General features: G+C 42.0%; 1 protein-coding gene across 3 annotated transcripts in view; it reads left to right on the plus strand.

Moving 5' to 3' along the window:
* KCNK2 (potassium two pore domain channel subfamily K member 2) overlaps window positions 1-18,926 on the plus strand; it is a gene marked incomplete at both ends in the record, with an annotated part of 184,018 nt that overhangs the window by 111,157 nt on the left and 53,935 nt on the right. For 2 of the 3 annotated variants that reach the window (XM_080933568.1, XM_080933567.1), the window contains one exon: window positions 14,343-14,503. The exons of the other annotated variant lie outside the window; for it this stretch is intronic. In XM_080933568.1, the coding sequence (XP_080789694.1) occupies window positions 14,343-14,503 (161 nt within the window). The remainder of the gene's footprint in view (window positions 1-14,342; window positions 14,504-18,926) is intronic. 3 annotated transcript variants of the gene reach the window in all.

Raw genomic sequence — 18,926 nt, forward strand, 5'->3', positions numbered from 1 at the left:
GAGTACCTGGGGGGGAGGGGGCAACTTGACCTCTTTCTGCTTCCTGACTTCAGAGGTCATAACTCAGCCACACCCTACTCCCACAATCAGAGCCAAGAGCCCCTCTCATGGCCATGCCTTCCTTGAAATTATGAGTTGTATCCCTTCCAGCCAGTTGTTTGCCTATGGCACTAAGAAAACTAAATAATACAGTGTGTTTGTTGAATGAATATGTGAGTCCAGCCGGTTGAAAGAGAAGCATCACTGTGCATTGGATGTTTCTGTGTGTGAGGGGGACAGAAAGAGCAGAGAAGACTTCAGCACAGTGATGGAAAGGCCATTCAGAAGAAGCAAATGCCACTGGAGACTAAGGAGTTGGGAGAGCTCAGCAGGTTGCTCTCAGGGAGCAAAGATGGCTGTAGTATTACTGGAAAGGAGAGAGAATACCGGTCTAGAGATGTTGAGGGTAAGGACTGGGGGTTTGTATTAACAGATCTTAGGATATTTCAGGGTTTATGGACTCCAGAATAACAAACAGGATCTGTGCTCTCCAGGGCATTAGCACTTGTGAGGTGAAGTCAAGTAAAAGAGAATCCCGTAGGATGGGAACGGGGTGGGCTGTGAAGCAAGGGTGGGAGGGTTAATGGGAAAGGTCCAGCCATTGTGCCTATGAAGCAACGTGACTTATGAGGTTTGGGACAGGAGGGGTTAGATGACCCTAGTCTATGTGACTAACGTGACCCTGTCATGGTAGTGTCATTGAGCATGTCACAGGGGTTGAAGCCTGCTCCCCATGAAGGTCAAGCTGGAAAAGAGGCCTGTACAAATGTGCTTGGAATGCAGCTCGTGTGTCTTTAATAAAGATCACAGCAGAGAACAGGAAGACAAAGTATGACCCAATCCTCAGTGCTGTCACTGAGGACGAAACCCTGGCACCAAGGGGAAGAAGCTAAAATAAACCAGTCCAACTCTCCAGAGTTCTGTTTCCTTCAGACCTATTCTTGTTTTGTCCAGACTGGTCTTGAGGCTGCTGTGTCTGTGAGGAAGATGACCCTTCTGCCCCTACCTCCCAAATCTGTCATTACGGATATGCATGGCCACAGCCGGCTATAGTCTGGTTCCTTTTAAAGGAGAAGTATTAGTTGAGAAATAAAACCCATGGGCGGTGTAGATTTTAAGATAGATTCTTGGGATAGCCTCCTCCAAGTCCATAGCAGACCTGGCTGAGGACTGGAAGGAGGACCAATACAAGAGATGAGGCAGAGAGGTGAGGCAGAGAAGTCAGGCCAGTAGCTGTGAGCAGTGGGAAGTATTTGGTTAGGTATCTAGGGAAATGTATAGAGGGATAGCTAAAATGTGGCCCTGTCCATACAGAACTAATAATCTGGCTACCGAGACAGGGGAGAAGGTGGACTAAGTCTAGTCTTGACACTATGTGTGACATAACTTTATAGAGAAATTGATGTCAAACCCAAGTAGTGGATGACACTTAGACACAAGCCAAGTGATGAGCCCTGGGAGTGTGCATCTAAAGCAAATGAGGGAAATGGTAGGGACCAATAGGGAAATGGGATTTTTGTGAGTTTATCCTGCTACTGTGAGGACTCACAGGTTGTTTTTCTGTTTGTTTGTTTGCTTGTTTTCTCTCTCTCTCTGAAATAGTGACCACTTGCCCCAGGATTAATAATGAATATTTATATTCAGCATCCAACTGAGTGTTCTGCTTATTTTAATGATTCATTTGAAAATTTCTGATGTTCAGACTGTGTTCTGCTTTCCATCTGCCTCTCCCTCTCCCAAACTGTTCCTTAATGTTTCTATATATATTTCATGGGCATTTGATGTTTCTTTACATTTTAAATATGATTTTTTTCTGCTTTATTCATTATACGTGAGAGAATGTCCAAATACTAAAATGCTGTTGGTTCCTTTGTGTTTATTATAATTCAGCTTTTTACCTAGGTTTTTTGATTTAACAGTCTTGAATATTCTCCTTTATTTGTAAGACATTTAATACCACCCACAAGTAATTTGCTTATCAACTTCTTTATAACATTTGCTCCTTTGAATAATAAATAATGGTAGTAAAATGGTTATCATTTTTCCAGATTTTAAGGGAATTCATCAAGTTACCTTTTAATATTAAATACAATATTAAGTATTTTGAGATGGATAGACCTTTTCAAGATAGGGCAATCATTTTTCATTTCTAGATTTTATTTATTTTTTAATTTTAGAACTCATATGTGAGTGCTGTATATATATAATTACCACTCCATTCTTCCTCCCTCAACTCCTCTCATAAGCCCCTACTTCCTCTCATGACCCCCTCTTTTTTTTTCCAAAAAAATTTTTATTAGAAATTTTATTAGAAATTCTCTGCATTTACATTTCAGATGTTATCCCTTTCCTACAATCCCATCCTCCCTCCCACTGCCTCTAAGAAGGTGCTCCCTTTCCCAATTATTCTCTCCTACCTCACCACTTTGGCCTTCCTCTACACTGGGAAAACAAACCTTGGCTGGACCAAAGGCCACTCTTCCCATTGATGTCAGAAAATGCTATCCTCGGCTACATATGTACCTTGGGGCATGGGTCTCTCCATGAGAGATCATTGGTTGGTGTTTTAGTCCCTGGTCGCTGTGGTGGGTTTGGATAGTTGATAATTTTGTTCTTCCCATTGGGTTGCAGACCATTTCTCTAGCTCCTTCATTGGGTCCTTGTGTTTAGTCTGACGATTAGCTGCAAGCATCTTCCTCTGAATCAGTATGGCTCTGGCAGAACCTCTGAGGAGGCCTCCACATCAGGATCTTGCCAGTAATCACTAGTTGGCCTCAGCAATAGTGCTTCCATTTATTGGGCACATATGGGGTGTATCCCCAGGTGAGTGACTTCATAAAATTCCTAGGCAAATGGATGGAACTTGAAGCTATTGTCCTAAGTGAAGTAACACAGTCACAAAAGAACACTATAGTATGTATTCACTTATAAGTGGATACTAGCCCAAAAATATGCAGGACCAGTAATAGGTTTGGGGGTTGTCAGTGTATCATGGTAGGTGTTTGGAATTTCTGAGGTATGAGGTCAACATTTTAATTGTCGTGGTGATCTGGAATCTAAGCCTTCATGTCATTTCTGGGGCTGGAGACTGCTTTTGTGTCTGTTCTGATGGCGGGAGATGTTTTCTGAAGACCTAGCCTTCCGTTACAGTTACTTTAACCTTGGATCCAGAGATACCTAATATTTGTAAAACTTGACCAACAGCCACTTACCTTTTTTATTTAGTCATAGATCTTTTATTTCCTTCATGGTTCTCCCTGGTAGTGATGCTTCAAAAACTACTCCATTGCCCCAACAATCTCCAGGTTCCTCCTGTCCCCACTGCCCCTACCTGAACTTTAGCTAAGCTTTAGCATGAGTGTTATAGATTTTAACTCATGCCTTCATTCTGGTGTGGCAAGCAGTTATTTACCGGGTCACCCCCACAGTGCCAGTACCATTCATTTCTTACTCCCCACTCAGCACATCATTATTTAGCGAGCAATCCATTACTGCTAAATGGGCTTATTAATTCTGTGTTCACGTACTTGCTGGCGTCTTTTTCAGCTCTTCACTGGTTTCAATCATTAGTTTCCCATATGGCCTTAATTACCAAGGCTATAGACAACACTCTTTTAATTTGAAAGTAATATTTATCTCACATTAGTCTTTTTTCAATATCTATTGATAATTAATTTTTATTCTAATAGATCATAAAAGGGTGTTATTAAATTATACAATGTTTTAGAAACAAAGAAGTTTTATTAGAAAGTAAGCTTATTAATTACTCAGGGAGTTTATTACATTTGCACACGGTGCTTATATTTTTTCTTTTTAAATAATTTTTTCTTATTTGAAGAATTTCTACAATATATATTTTGATCATATTTGTACCTGCCTTAAATGCCCCTCAGAGACCCCCACCTCCCCATCCTCCCAGTAATATGCACATGCTCACATGTATGTCCTTTTCCCACAGGGCTCTGTCAATATTTTTTTTAAACCCACCAAGTCTAAGCTGGGTTGGCCAACCACTCCTGGCTGTGGGGCCTGCTTGGTGCTGTGGTTGATACATCGAGTATCACAGTACTAAAGGAAATGGGCTAATCTTTAACAGCAATCTAATGCCAATAGTTCCTAGGCGAGAGGTGGTACTCTGTGCCCACTTCTCTCCCTCTCAGCTGGGGTATTGCCTGGCTTGCAAGTCTTGTGCCTGCTCTCACAATCACTGGGAGTTTATATATACATCTGCCCTTTAGTCTCTAGAAAATTACTGTCTCTCTGACATCATCCACCACTGCTGGCCCTTGCAAAGTGTGTTAATTGACACCTACTGCAAGAAGTTTTTCTGGCCTTCCTTTCTTGCTCCCCTGCCATCTTGGTGGCTGATCTTGCTTGGGGACTGTCCTGCATATAAGGCAAGAAGATGGTGGCCTCAAAGAAGACCAAAAGGTCCCAGGGGTTGATCAACTCTAGGCTCCAGCTTTGTTATGAAAAGTGGAAAGTACACGCTGGGGTACAAACAGACTCTGAAGATGATCAGACAAGGCAAAGCAAAGTTGGTTATTCTCGCCAACAACTGCCCAGCTTTGAGGAAATCTGAAATAGAACACTCTGCCATGTTGGCTAACACTGGTGTCCAACACTATGGTGGCAATGATGTTGAATTGGGCATAGTGTGTGTAAAATACTACAGAGTGTGCGCACTGTCTGTCATTGATCCTGGTGACTATGATATTGTTAGAAGCCAGAACAGAATGGTGAGAAGTAAACAAGAAAGTTTTCCCTTAATAAAACTTAGCTCCTTTTGAAAAAAAAAGTTTTCTCTGATGAGAGTGGAGTGATCTATAGAGACGATCTATAAGGATGGTCTATAGGAATGGTCTATAGGGATGATCTATAGGGATGATTTATAGGATTGGCAGTATCTCATGCTCTGTCCATCTAACAGAACAATAGCAGTAGGCTCTTCAGTACAGTCCATAACCTTCTAGCCACAGATTCTTGGCCTCATTGACAGTTTGGAGTGTGGGTCTTAATCCCTGGAGCTGACCTTAAGTCCAATAAAAAAGAATTGGTCACTCCCTATTTATGGCACTATTGCACGAATGGGTATGTCTTACCAGGCAGCTCATTACAGAGGCTTGTGCAGCTCGTGCTTGGGTAAGGTTGATGATTGATTCTTTTCTCCAGGAGAGCATGGCATCTTCCAGCTCTATAAAAGCTAGCCACTAGGAAGGAAGCTTCCGGTTGAAAACCAGTTTTATATCACCCTGCTCTATGATTCAAGTATGTGATGTGTTCAGCAATAGGGCTTACCAGTCAAGTTTGGGAGGTCATCAGTAGCACTGGCAGTAGCTTGTAACATTTGGGGGACAGGGTCTATGGAACCCCATTGGCTAACAACTCAAGAAGAGATAACTAATTCTGGGTACTGGCTTTTTTATTTGGTAGTGTGCAGTATATAGTTGTGTTGTGGTAAATTTTAAAAAGTGGCTTCATCTTTTATCCTATGCATTGCTGGCTCCCACGCGGGGCCATCTGGCACTGCAGGGATTTCTATCTTGGCGCTCTATGTTGCCTCTATTAACTCAGGCATGGTTCACTCTACCACCCCTGCTGCTTCTGTCCTGGGTGATATGACCACCACAGCATGTTGTTTTCAATCACTCTTCTTCTCTACCTGGCACAAACGTGATTCCACAGCAAGGTAACTTATCAAACAGGTTTATATGTTTCAACCCACAAACCCTCTACACAATAAGTTTACAGCCAATGGACAAAGATATAAACTGCCCATCTATATGAAAAAAGTAGACCCATAGAAATCCTTAGAAATAATAACAATAACCTTATCAAGCTAGAGATGTGCCGAGAGAAACATACACATCCTCCATCTTTTCCTCTGTTAATGTCCCCACCGCCTTTCTCTCTTCTGCTCCTCCAGGCTCTTTCCCCACCTACCTCTGCACTGTCCAATCATATATTGCCTTTACATAAACCTAAATAGTTGGGGTACTGTCTTCTCTCCACCCCATTATAGGGTAGCTTCATTTAAGATTCTTTATATAGGTTTATATTTTAGAAAACTTCTGTAATAGTAGGTTTCAATGTGACTATTCCAAAAAGCTTTTATACACCTCTGAAGAGTCTCCTCTTCCTGACCCTCCCACCCCATCCCATTTAATCCTTTCTATTTCATTCTCCTTTCCCCCCACTTCTGACACTATATTCTATTTCTCCTTTCTCAAAGCATAGGGACACCTGCTTTCTTCTTCTTCTTCTTCTTCTTCTTCTTCTTCTTCTTCTTCTTCTTCTTCTTCTTCTTCTTCTTCTTCTTCTTCTTCTTCTTCTTCTTCTTCTTCTCCTTCTCCTTCTCCTTCTTCCCTTTTATTCTCTCCTTTGTGCTGCTAATACCATGTTTTAGTTTCTTTCTTGTTGCTATAATAAAATACCTGCCAAAAGCAACTTAAGGAAGAAAGGTTTATCCTGGTTCAAAGTTTAAGGTATAATATATCACATCATCATGGTGGCCAAGTCCAGGCTTGAACAGCTGGTTACATCACATCCATAGTCAGAAAGCAAAGGGACGAATGTGCACAGGCTGTCATTCAGGTCCTTTACCCCATTTAATGCAGTCCAGGATCCCCTGCCTGAGAAATGCCTCCACCCACAATTACCACAGCACTTCTCACACCAGTCAACATAAAATAACCCCCTAAAGGCATGCCCAAAGGCTCTTCTCTAAGGTGATCTCAGATTCTGTCAAGTTGGCAGTTAACACTGTGGTGCACTGGCTAGTTTTGTGTCAACTTGACACAGGTGGAGTTATCACAGAGAAAGGAGCCTCCCTTGAGGAAATGCCTCCATGAGATCCAGCTGTAAGGCATTTTCTCAACTAGTGATCAAGGGGGGAGGGCCCAGCTTATTGTGGGTGGTGCCATGCCTGGGCTGGTAGTCTTGGGTTCTATAAGAAAGCAGGCTGAGCAAGCCAGGCAAAACAAGTCAGTAAGTAACATCCCTCCATGGCCTCTGCATCAGCTCCTGCTTCCTGACCTGCCTGAGTTCCAGTCCTGACTTCCATTAGTGATGAACAGCAATGTGGAAGTGTAAGCTGAATAAACCCTTTCCTCCCCAACTTGCTTCTTGGTCATGATGTTTTGTGCAGGAATGGAAACCCTGACGTAGACAACTGGATATCTTAGGCCTCTATTTTATGTCTATGTGTTGACTCATCAACCGATTTTCAGTTATGTCCTGGTTGGGCCAATGGTAAAGGTTTGAGCTGCATCTGTTCCCTTGTTCTTCCTCATTCATTCCTTTCTCCTTCTTTTCTTCCATCCCCTTCTTTGTGATGGTTGAGTTTGTACTTTTATCGAATGAGGAAGTCAGGTGAAAGATGTGATTGTTGCTGCAAACAGTTATAATCACGACTCTGCGGTGCTGGAATAGGGAGGCTATTTACTTTTAGTACAAATAATTTGTGATGAGAAAAATGGCCCAAGCCTTTGAGACTGCTCAACAGGAGTAGCATACATGGCTCTGATACTAGACAGTCCAGGAAGGGTAGACTTACCTTCTAGGAAGGCCTTGCTCCAGGCTGTAGGATGGAGAAGAGTTGGAATATTCTCCAAGGTGGCTGACAGGTAGCTTGGCTTCTGTCCCACTGTGCATCAGGTGGTCCACATGCCACTGAGCATCAGGTGGTCCACATGCCACTGAGCATCAGGTGGTCCACATACCTACCGTGCATCAGGTGGTCCACATGCCCACTTTGCATCAGGTGGTCCACATGGCTACTGTGCATCAGGTGATCCACATGCCATTGTGCATCAGGTGGTCCACATAGCCACTGTGCATCAGGTGGTCCACATGCCCATGGTGCATCAGGTGGTCCACATGCCCATGGTGCATCAGGTGGTACACATGCCCACTGTGCATCAGGTGGTCCACATGCCATTGTGCATCAGGTGGTCCACATGCCCACAGTGCATCAGGTGGTCCACATGGCCACTGAGTATCAGGTGGCCCCCATGGCCACTGTGCATCAGGTGGTCCACATGCCCACTGAGCATCAGGTGGTCCACATGGCTACTGTGCATCAGGTGGGCCACATGCCACTGTGCATCAGGTGGTCCACATGCCCACTGTGCATCAGGTGGTCCACATGCCCATGGTGCATCAGGTGGTCCACATGCCCATGGTGCATCAGGTGGTACACATGCCCACTGTGCATCAGGTGGTCCACATGCCATTGTGCATCAGGTGGTCCACATGCCCACAGTGCATCAGGTGGTCCACATGGCCACTGAGTATCAGGTGGCCCCCATGGCCACTGTGCATCAGGTGGTCCACATGGCCACTGAGTATCAGGTGGTCCACATACCACTGTGCATCAGGTGGTCCACATGCCCATGGTGCATCAGGTGGTCCACATGCCCATGGTGCATCAGGTGGTCCACATGCCCATGGTGCATCAGGTGGTCCATATGCCATTGTGCATCAAGTGGTCCACATACCACTGTGCATCAGGTGATCCACATGCCCCTTGCATTTTACTGTGACATTTTCAGTGCTGAGATGGCATCCTGGCTTCAGTTATGTTGTGGTCTTATAATACCCTCACAGAAGCAATTTGGGGGAGAAAAACATTTATTGTTTCTCATAATTTCAGGTTATAGTTCATCCCCGGGGAGACTTGAAACAGTCCTAATGGATCAATAGAGAAAAGAGCAGAGAAACATGACTGTCTGCATGCCTACTGCTCAGCTCAAACTCTCTACACTCATACCATCCAGGATCTAGGGAATGGTGCTACCTTCGGTGGGTTAGGTTTTCCCACCCCATTTAACTGAATGAAGACAATTCCCTACAGAAATACCCATATGCCAACCTGCTCTTTAAATAAAAGGTACCCCCCATTAAGACTCTTCGGGTGATTCCAGATTGTTTTGTGTTGACAAATATAAATAGTGCCTGCCAGAAAAGGGAAAAAATAAAGATGTAATTCACAGTGTTTGCAAACTTCTATGATGAAAGTATTCCCACCAGAGATGGTTGAAGCTATTAAGGTGAACCTGGCAGACTTGGAAAATATAAAATAACCTCACAGTTCTTGTCCCAAGCTGGCTCTTTGTACCACAGATATCCTGCTCTTCACCCTCTCCAGGTCCTTTGCCATCACCGTCAAGAGCCCCACCCATCTGCCCCACCCATCTGCAGCCTTGATCCCTGCTTATTTGGAAGCTGGATCCGCTGTGTTCCATATCAGTCTAGGCCATATTGAAAGCCTTAATTTCCTCATGGGACACCAAGTATGAACTCCTTATTTGGGGTGTTCTAGCAAAACTGAGTATGGCTTATATGGTGATTTCATCTTATCTACTCACTCAGAGTAGACCTTACCAGAGGTGGTCTACTGTGAGGTGTTACTGATCAATGTGGTGGATTCAGAAACCCAAACAGTTGCAGATGTCAGTATTTTCAAAGTCTCACCTGCCCTTCTTTAGCTGATGGAGAACCTTCATATGAAGCATGTAAATCACCACTTAGGTCCATAGCTATTGGAAAGTATGCGGAGGGCAGACTCTTGAGATATATCCCCTATAAATGCACCGGACACTGCCACCCACGGGAATTCTTGAGGGCCTCCAGGGTGGCTCTGTGTGTCAGGAAACTGCTTCACATGGATTTTTTATAGATTTTGCACCAGATTGGTCACTGTGAGGGGCAATTCCTTCAATAATAGAGTGAGTCTCTGTGCTCAGGTGCAGGAAGATTTATAACGTGGAGCCATTGGGTATGTGTTTTTATGGTCTCTCTCTCTCTCTCTCTCTCTCTCTCTCTCTCTCTCTCTCTCTCTCTCTCTCTGTGTGTGTGTGTGTGTGTGTGTGTTTCTCTGTATTTTCTTTTAAAAAATAATTTTGTTTTGTTTGCCTGCTTATTACGTTCTAAAGGGAGAGATGGGGAAAGAAGGCCTGAAGTCAGGTGGGAAGGAGTTGGAGTGGTGGGAGGGGGAAGATCTGGGAGCTGCAGTCATAGTATATTGTATGAACTGCAAAGATGGCTGCAATCAAATTTTGTTTTAGAATAAGGATTGCCAGCTATTTGCTCCCAGGGTTAAGTTGTCAACATTTCCTGCTGTGAACAATGTAAAAGCACTGTAGATATTGCTCAAATAAGAAAATGAAGACTCGGGGCTAGAGAGGGGTGTCAACAGTTCAAAGCACTTGTTGCTCTTGCAGAGGACCTGAGTTCAGTTCTCAGCACCCACACAGTGGCTTACAACCATCTGTAACTCTAGTTCCAGGAGCTCTGATGCCCTCTTCTGACCTCTGTGCACACAAAGCATGTACAGGGTGCACATAGATGCAGGGAGACACTCATACACATAAATAAATAAAGCAGAGGGTTGAAGGGAAACTACTCTGTGAAGAGACAGCAGAGTTATGTAATGTGTTTGCCTTACAAATACCAGGACATCCGTTCAGTCCACAGAAACCACACAAAACAGCCATTGGTGGCACATGGCTTTGATCCTAGTGTTGGATAGGCAGAGCAAACAGGTCCAGAGACTCACTGCACGATCAGCCCGTGAGAATTCTCCATCACTTAGAGACCTCATATCAAAAATCCTCTATTTTTTTTCCAACCAGAGAGACTTGAAGGTTACATGCATATTCTGCCTCTCAAGTTTGCACCTACTAGTTTCAATACAGGAACAAATGAAAACACAAATTGTGCTGGGGGGTTTCGGGGAGGTAAAAACAAATAAACCAACAGCATTACACATCACCAGTAATTACTATAAATACCCAAAGCACATTATGACTACATTAATATATAAGGATATTCTTCATAAAAATACACTAATTGTGCCTTTTTATTTATATTATCATCTATCTATCTATCTCTATGTATCTATGTATCTGTGTATGTATCTATCTATGCACCTATCTGTCTGTCTGTGGGGAAGCCTTGTCCATGAGTCTACTTAACCAAGTCAGACTCAACATTGATGGAATAAGCTGATGTCATGGGACTTCCAGGGGTGACAGTCGGAGAAGATACTTTTCTACATGCCTTGAAGATACTTTTGAGGAAGTACTGGGCAACTTGGAACTGAAGAATGTTTTACGAAAATCCAAGCCTCTGCCCTTTGACTTCTCTTCTTTGAAGTCTGTACATATTTTTTTTCCAGATTATTTTATCTACCCCATGATCTATACCTTTTCGGGGTTCTGTATGTATCTCCTGAGTTGGAGGCTTATGAATGTTCCATGCAGTAAGGTCTCCTTTGCTCATTACGCTAGAGAAAAAAAAATCAACCTGGTCCAAAGGATGGCACCATCTTTACTGTCAGCTTCCTGTTAGTGTAACAAGACACCTGAGAAAACTGACTTTACAGAGACCTATTTTGTTGTGGCTATGGTTGTGAAGGCCACCATCCAGGATTGGGTAGATTTGCTCCTTTGGGCCCATGGTGTGAGTGAAGGAAACCAGTGGGAAGAGAACAGGGCAGACCACCCAGGAGACAAGAAGGAAGGGACTGTGTAGCCCAGTGTCTTCCAATGGCAAACTCCCAAGGATGTAAATACCTCCCACTCAGCTCCATTGTGACAGAATCCAGCATTATCCTAGAGATGTGCCTCTAGGCGAGTCTGATGAGATTGAGGTAGGAAGGCCCATGCCCTACTATAGGATCATCCTGTCTGGGATCTGGGACTGTTAAACCGGAGAAGGGAGCTGAGAGGCAGAAAGTGTCCATGCCCCTTTCCTTGCTTGTGGCTATGATGTTACCAGATGTTTCAAGCCCTGCCTGCCTTGATTTCCCTCTTATGGGATTCCTCCCACCTTTGGGGGAGTTTCTACCAATCCCGAATAATACCATGCTGACAGCCACGCCATCAGCACGGGAATCGTTGGTGGGCACTCACGGGATATAGCACTTGCCTTCCTCGGTCCTACCTGTGGGTTCCCACACTAGCCACTCGTTGGCCCTCACGATCATCAGTTATACTTGCCAGAACCTAAGCCTAACATTTTCCTTTTCCTTCCCTGTGAATATCCTTGTTTTTGAAACCATAATGCCATTGACCGTACCAAAATGGATCCTGTCGCTATAGATGTTGAAAACCTTACAGTAACAGTTCCTTCAGCCCAAACCTCTTAACATGGCAAGGAGTTTTTGTAATATGTCCTGTGTTCGCTTTTCCTTCCTTTATCTCCTAGAAGCACACACAGCCCATATATATATATATATATATATATATATATATATAAAATTCAGGTTCTCAAAGATGGCACCTCCCCCTTCCCACCACCCCAACATTTCTCTTGATATTCTCTACCTTTGGTTCTTCAACTTGTCATGAATGCCCTTCTTTCTGAAACCTAAGTAACTGCTACACAGTTTCTGGTCAGCACTTTGGGGTCATTTTTATGTGGCTTCTCTCAGTCTCAGAAGTCCATGTATACCAAGAACATTTTCTACACCCCGGAGACCCCCCTCTCCCTCATGCACAACCAGTGCTGTGCCCTCAAGGCTCCCTGGAATGACATCACAGGCTAGCTTGCTTTATGCTGCGGCCTTGGTGCTCACTGCAGAAGTTGGCAAATTGAGATTCTCAGTGCTGTTTCCAAATGAGCTTTATTAAAGGGAAGCCCGGTCCTCACATCAGCTACGGGTTTGCCTGGTGAATCAGAAGGACTCGTGTACAGAAGATCACGGGTCCAAAATGCTTAATCCAGCACGTGATTGGCTTAGCCTCAACTCAGCACACGATTGGCTGAACCCCACAGCACGTGATCTGCTTAGCCCCACCTTTGTTACCAGCTGCTCCTCTTTGGCTACTTGTACCTTTCTTTGTGTGACTCTGTGTGCTACTCGATCTTTTCCTCGAAGCACCCAAGTAGGTCCAATCCCTTTTCTGTGTTGTGATCACAGCTGGACTTCCCTCTCACACTTCCTGTTCATCAGTCTCCTTCAGGTCAATATAAGCACCCCTGCCCTTCCAACCATTACAAGTTGCCTTATGCTATGCAAGCTGTTTGTCTCATGACCTTTGGGAAGAATGGCACCCATGTGCAATGGTACTACCATTTGCATGGTTATTCTTTTACATGCCGATAGACGAAAATACCTTGACTTTCTGATCTTTGCTTCCACAGAACTATGACTAGTAACAGCAAGTAGGAAACAGTCGTTTTTGCGTCACTAAGGTACAGCAAGCAGCGCAGTATAATGGACTTTCTCCAGCACCTCCAAGCAATATTTTACTTAATTCTTAGACCTTAAGGAAGTCTACAGCAACAACGAACCCTTTTAACGGCTGAGAAAGTGACCTTTGTAAGGTCCCTCGATGGCTGTCGTGTACTAGCAAACTTTACCGAGCTCTTAGTTTCCGTGACTTTGAGAGCTGCGTCCTTGTTCATCAAGGCAGATACCAGGCCGAAGCTGCCTTGATGCTTCTCAGTTCTCACTACCTGCTGTGGGATCTGCTTGTGCCCACAGCTTCTTCTGACACAAAGACGGGAGAGGCATCTGTACGGGTTCTCATGAGTGCCTCTATGGAATATTATAGATCACAAAAATAGGAGCCATGATCTTTGACTGTCACCATAAAACATCTGGAAAGCAACAGTGGAAGACCGAATCTCAGTGTGCCACCTATTCACACTTCTGAGTACGAGATGCTTGGAAACAAAGCTCCAGGTTGCTGTGGAGAAGAGAGAAAGGATCATACACTTGTTTTCTGTGCATCAGAGACTGCGGGTGATTCACCCCAAACAGGTGTAAACGATACCTCAGCAATTATGAGGCCAATGACAAGTCCGTGTCTTTGAACTTTAAAACTCTTCAGAATGTCACATTTTGGCATTTATCTATTTTTTAAAATAATAGGATAAAAAGACATGAATTGTAATGCATCCTCCCTCTTTAGAGAATTTCTGTGTGTTTGAATATTCTTAATGTATCTTTCTGAGCATATTATAAGATGTAATGAAAGCATTGTAAGTCAATAGCAATTATCATCGCCTGGGAGACAGAAATAGACTAATGAAAGTATTGACTCCGTTCTGTGCTTTAACACCTCATTGCTCATCATAGATCGAAGTTTCACCAAACATTAGCTGTGTGTAGTATTTTATTGGAATAATTGCTTCCAGTAGCTTTGACTTTTACTGTTATAATATAAATGGTATCTTCCCCAGTGGAAATAAACAATCCATGACTCGTAATAGCTGGTGGTTTCTAGTCAAACTTGGAATGGGGGTACTTCAAATGGTGTAAACAACTGAACTCTCCTATTTTTGTTTTTTAGGATTTGGAAACATCTCTCCACGAACTGAAGGTGGAAAAATATTCTGTATCATATATGCCTTGTTGGGAATTCCCCTCTTTGGCTTTCTCCTGGCTGGGGTTGGTGATCAGCTTGGAACCATATTTGGAAAAGGAATTGCCAAAGTAGAAGACACATTTATTGTGAGTAGCACACACTTCTTGCTATATCAGTTTAGTGTTTTTTTTTAAATATGTTTTTTATGTTTTAAATATTTTTTAAATATTCTAGCACTTTAGATAATGTAGACCTTCAGTTGTCTTTTGTTTTCTCTCTTACAACTTTATTTTTAAAAAAAGAGGGATACATATACAGATTTTAAAAGGCATTTTGGCATAACACTATATGAATATTTTCTTGTCAGTACTTAATTCTTTTAGAGGTTTGATAGCATGCGTTGAAATCCCAATAGTTACCATAAGCATAAAGTAAATGTAGGACAGAATGTAACATGGAAATAGTTTTCTTGGTGACTATAGATTAAGCACAATGATCTTTGAATTCTAAAAATTACCACAAGGCTATATTCTTAACTCTTGGATTATTAGTGATTTAAGGTCCAGGTGTACCACACTCTGAGAGGGTTCTGTACATTTTTTTCCCTAAAAAGGACTAAGGCTTTCTTTCTTTTTTTGTCCTTTGTTTTTCTTGAGCTTCATATGGCCTGTGAGTTGTTTCTGAGGTGTTCAGAGCTTTCTGGGGTTAGTATCCAATCATCAGTGACTGTATGTCTGTTCTTTTGTGACTGGGTAACCTCACTCAGGATGATTTTCTCTAGAAGCATCCATTTTCTTAAGAATTTCATAAAGCCATTGTTTCTAATAGCTGAGTAGTACTCCATTGTGTAAATATACCACAATTTTTGTATCCATTCATTTACTGAAGGACATCTGGGTTCTTTCCAGCTTCTGGCTATTATAAATAGGGTTGCTATGAACATTGTGGTGCATGTGCCCTTATTGAATGTTGTAGCATCTCTAGGGTATATGCCCAGAAGTGGAATAACAGGGTCCTCAAGTAGGACTATGTCCAATTTTCTGAGAAACCGCCAGACTGATTTCCAGAGTGGTTGTACCGGTTTACAACCCCACCAACAGTGAAGTGTTCCACTTTCTCTGCACCTTTGCCAGCAACTGCTGTCATTTGAGTTTTTGATTTTAGCCATTCTGACTGGTATGAGGTGGAATTTCAGGGTTGTTTTGATTTGCATTTCCCTGATGACTAGGGATGTGAAGCACTTCCTTAGATGCTTCTCAGCCATTCAATATTCCTCAATCAAGAATTTTTTGTTTAGCTCTGTACCCCATTTTTAAATAGGATTGTTTGATTCTCTGGGGTCTAACTTCTTTGTATACATTGGATATTAGACCTCTATCAATTGTGGGGTTGGTTAAGATCTTTTCCCAATCTGTTGGCTGCCATTTTGGTTTTGTTTGACAGTGTCCTTAGCCTTACAGAAACTTTGCAGTCTCTTACGTCCCATTTCTCAATATTTGACCTTAGAGCACAACTCATTGGTGTTCTGTTCAGGAAAATTTCCCCTGTGCCTATGTGTTCTAAGGTTTTCCCTACTTTCTCTTCTAATAGTTTTAGTGTACCTGGTTTAATGTGGAGATCTTTGATCTACTTGCACTTGAGCTTTGTGAAAGGAAATTAAGAAAGGGTCTATTTTCATTCTTCTGCATGCTGAGTGCCAGTGAACTAACACCATTTATTGAAGAGTCTGTCCTTTTTCCATTGAATGTTTATAGCTCCCTTGTCAAAAATCAAGTGACTATATGTGTGAGGATTCATTTCTGGATCTTCTATTCTGTTTGGAAAGTATTGGTATTAGGTTGTCAATAAATGTCTGATAGAATTCACTGAACCCATCTGGTCCTGGACTTCTTTTGGTTGGGAGGCTTTTGATGACTGCTTTTATTTCTTTAGGTGTTATGGGATTATTTAGTTTACCTGGTCCTGGTTTAACTTTAGTATCTAGTATCTGTCTAGGAATTCATCCATTTCCTCCAGATTTTCCAGTTTTGTTGAGTATAGGCTTTTGTAGTAGGATCTGATGATTTCTTGAATTTCCTCAGTTTCAGTTGTTATGTCTCCACTTTCATTTTTGATTTTGTTAATTTGGATACTCTCTCTTTGCCCTCTAGTTAGTTTGGCTAAGAGTTTATCAATCTTGTATATTTTCTCAAAGAACCAGCTCTTAGTTTTGTTGATTCTTTGAATGGTTCTTTTTGTTTCTACTTGGTCAATTTCTGCTCTGAATTTGATTATTTCTTGCTGTTTACTCCTCTTGGGTGTTTCTGCTTCCTTTTGTTCTGCTTTCAACTGTGCTGTCATGTTGCTAGTGTATGCTCTCTCCAGTTTCTTTTGGAGACACTCAGAGGTACGATTTTTCCTCTTAGTACTGCTTTCATTGCATCCCATAGGTTTGGGTATGTTGTGCTTTCATTTTCATTAAATTCTAGAAAGTCCTTAATTTTTTCTTTATTTCTTCTTTGACCATGCTATCATTTAGTAGAGCATTGTTCAGCTTCCATATGTATATGGGCTCTTTTTTGTTGTCTTGGTTTGTATTAAAGACCAGCCTTAGTCCATGGTGATCTGATAGGATGCATTGCAGTATTTCTATCTATTGAGGCTTGTTTTGTGACTGACTATATGGTCAATTTTGCAGAAGGTGCCATGAGGTGCTGAGAAGGTGTATTCTTTTGTTTAAGGGTGAAATGTTCTGTAGATGTCTATTAATTCCAATTGGTTCATAACCTCTGCTAGTTTCACTGCATCCTTGTTCAGTTTCTGCTTCCATTATGTGTCCATTGATGAGAGTGGGGTTTTGAAGTCTTCCACTATTATTGTGTGTGGTGCAATGTACTTTTTGAGCTTTAGAAGGGTTTCTTTTATGAATATGGGTACTCTTATATTTGGAGCATATATGTTAAGGATTGAGCGTTCCTCCTGATAAATTTGCCCTGGAATGAGTAAAAATTGTCCTTTCTTATCTTTTTTTGATAACTTTTGGTTGAAAATCTACTTTATTGGATATTAGAATGGCTACTCCAGCTTGTTTCTTGGGGCCAATTGCTTGGAAGGTTTTTTTCCTAGCCTTTTACTCTGAGATAGTGTCTGGCTTTGTCTCTGAGATGAGCTTCCTATATGCAGCAAAATGCTGAATTCTGCTTATGTATCTTGTCTGATAGCCTATGTGTCTTTATTCGGGAATTGAGTCCATTTATGTTAACAGATATTAAGGAATAGTGGTTGCTGTTTCCTGCTATTTTTGCTTTTAGAAGTAGAATTATGTCTGTGTGTCTTTCTTCTTTTGGTTTTTTTGCTTAGTTATTTTCTTGTTTTTTCTAGGATGTAGTTTCCCTTCTTGTGTTGGGTTTTCAATCTATTATTCTTTGTAGGGCTGGATTTGTGGTCAGATATTGTGTAAATTTAGTTTTGTCCTGGAATATCTTTGTCTCTCTATCTATGGTGATTGAGAGTTTTGCTGGGTATAGCAGTCTAGACTGACATTTGTGTTCTCTTAGGGTCTGTATGATGTCTGTCCAGGATCTTCTAGCTTTCATAGTCTCTGTTGAGAAGTCAGGTGTAATTCTGTTTGGTCTGCCTTTATATATTACATGACCTTTTTCCCTTACTGCTTTTAGTATTCTTACTTTGTTTTAAACACTTGGCATTTTGACTATTATGTATTAGGAGTACATAATAAATAAATGTATTCATTTCTGGTCCACTCTATTTGGAGTTCTGTAGGCTTCTTTTATGCTCATGGTCATCTCATTCGTAAGGGTAGGGAAGTTTTCTCCTACGATTTTGTTGAAGATATTTACTGTGCTTCCTAGTTGATATTATTCTTCCTCTTCTATTTCTATTATCCTTAGGTCTGGTCTTCTCATTGTGTCCTGGATCTCCCGAACATTTTGGATTAAAAACTTTTTGGTTTTTGCATCTTCTCTAAATGTTTTGTCTATGTTTTCAATGTTGTATTCGTCCCCTGAGATTCTCTCTTTCATCTCTTATAATCTGTTGGAGATGCTTGCATCTGTGATTCCTAATTTCATTTTTAGGTTTTCCACCTCCAGTGTTGTCTCTTTTTGTGTTTTCTTTAGTGTTTATATTTCCATTTTCAATTCCTTTATCTCTTTGGTTGTGTTTTTCTGTAGTTCTTTGATTTCTTTGAGAGTTTTTCGTGTTTCCTCTTTAAAAGCTTCTATTTGTTTATGGCTGTCCTCTCGTACTTGTTTAAGAAAGTTATTCACATTCTTCTCAAAGATCTCCATCAACATCTTGAGGTATGATTTCAGGTCTGAGTCTTCTTTTTCTGGAGTGTTTGGTAATCCACTGCTTGCTGTGTCGGGAGAGCTGGGTTCTGATGTTGCCAGTTTGTCTTGGTTTCCATTGCTTACGTTCTTTCATTTTCCTCTTGCCATCTTGTTGTGTGTTATTATATGTGGTCTTGTTGCCAGTGATTGGTACCTGTTTCTCCCGTGGTCCTGAGGGCCCTTGGCTTCAGGAAGAAAACTGCTTCTGAGTGTTTGGCTTTTGGTGGACAAGCTGTGA

This window comes from Micromys minutus (genome assembly GCF_963924665.1).
Source record: "Micromys minutus genome assembly, chromosome: 1".
NCBI classification, from domain to species: Eukaryota; Metazoa; Chordata; class Mammalia; order Rodentia; family Muridae; genus Micromys; species Micromys minutus.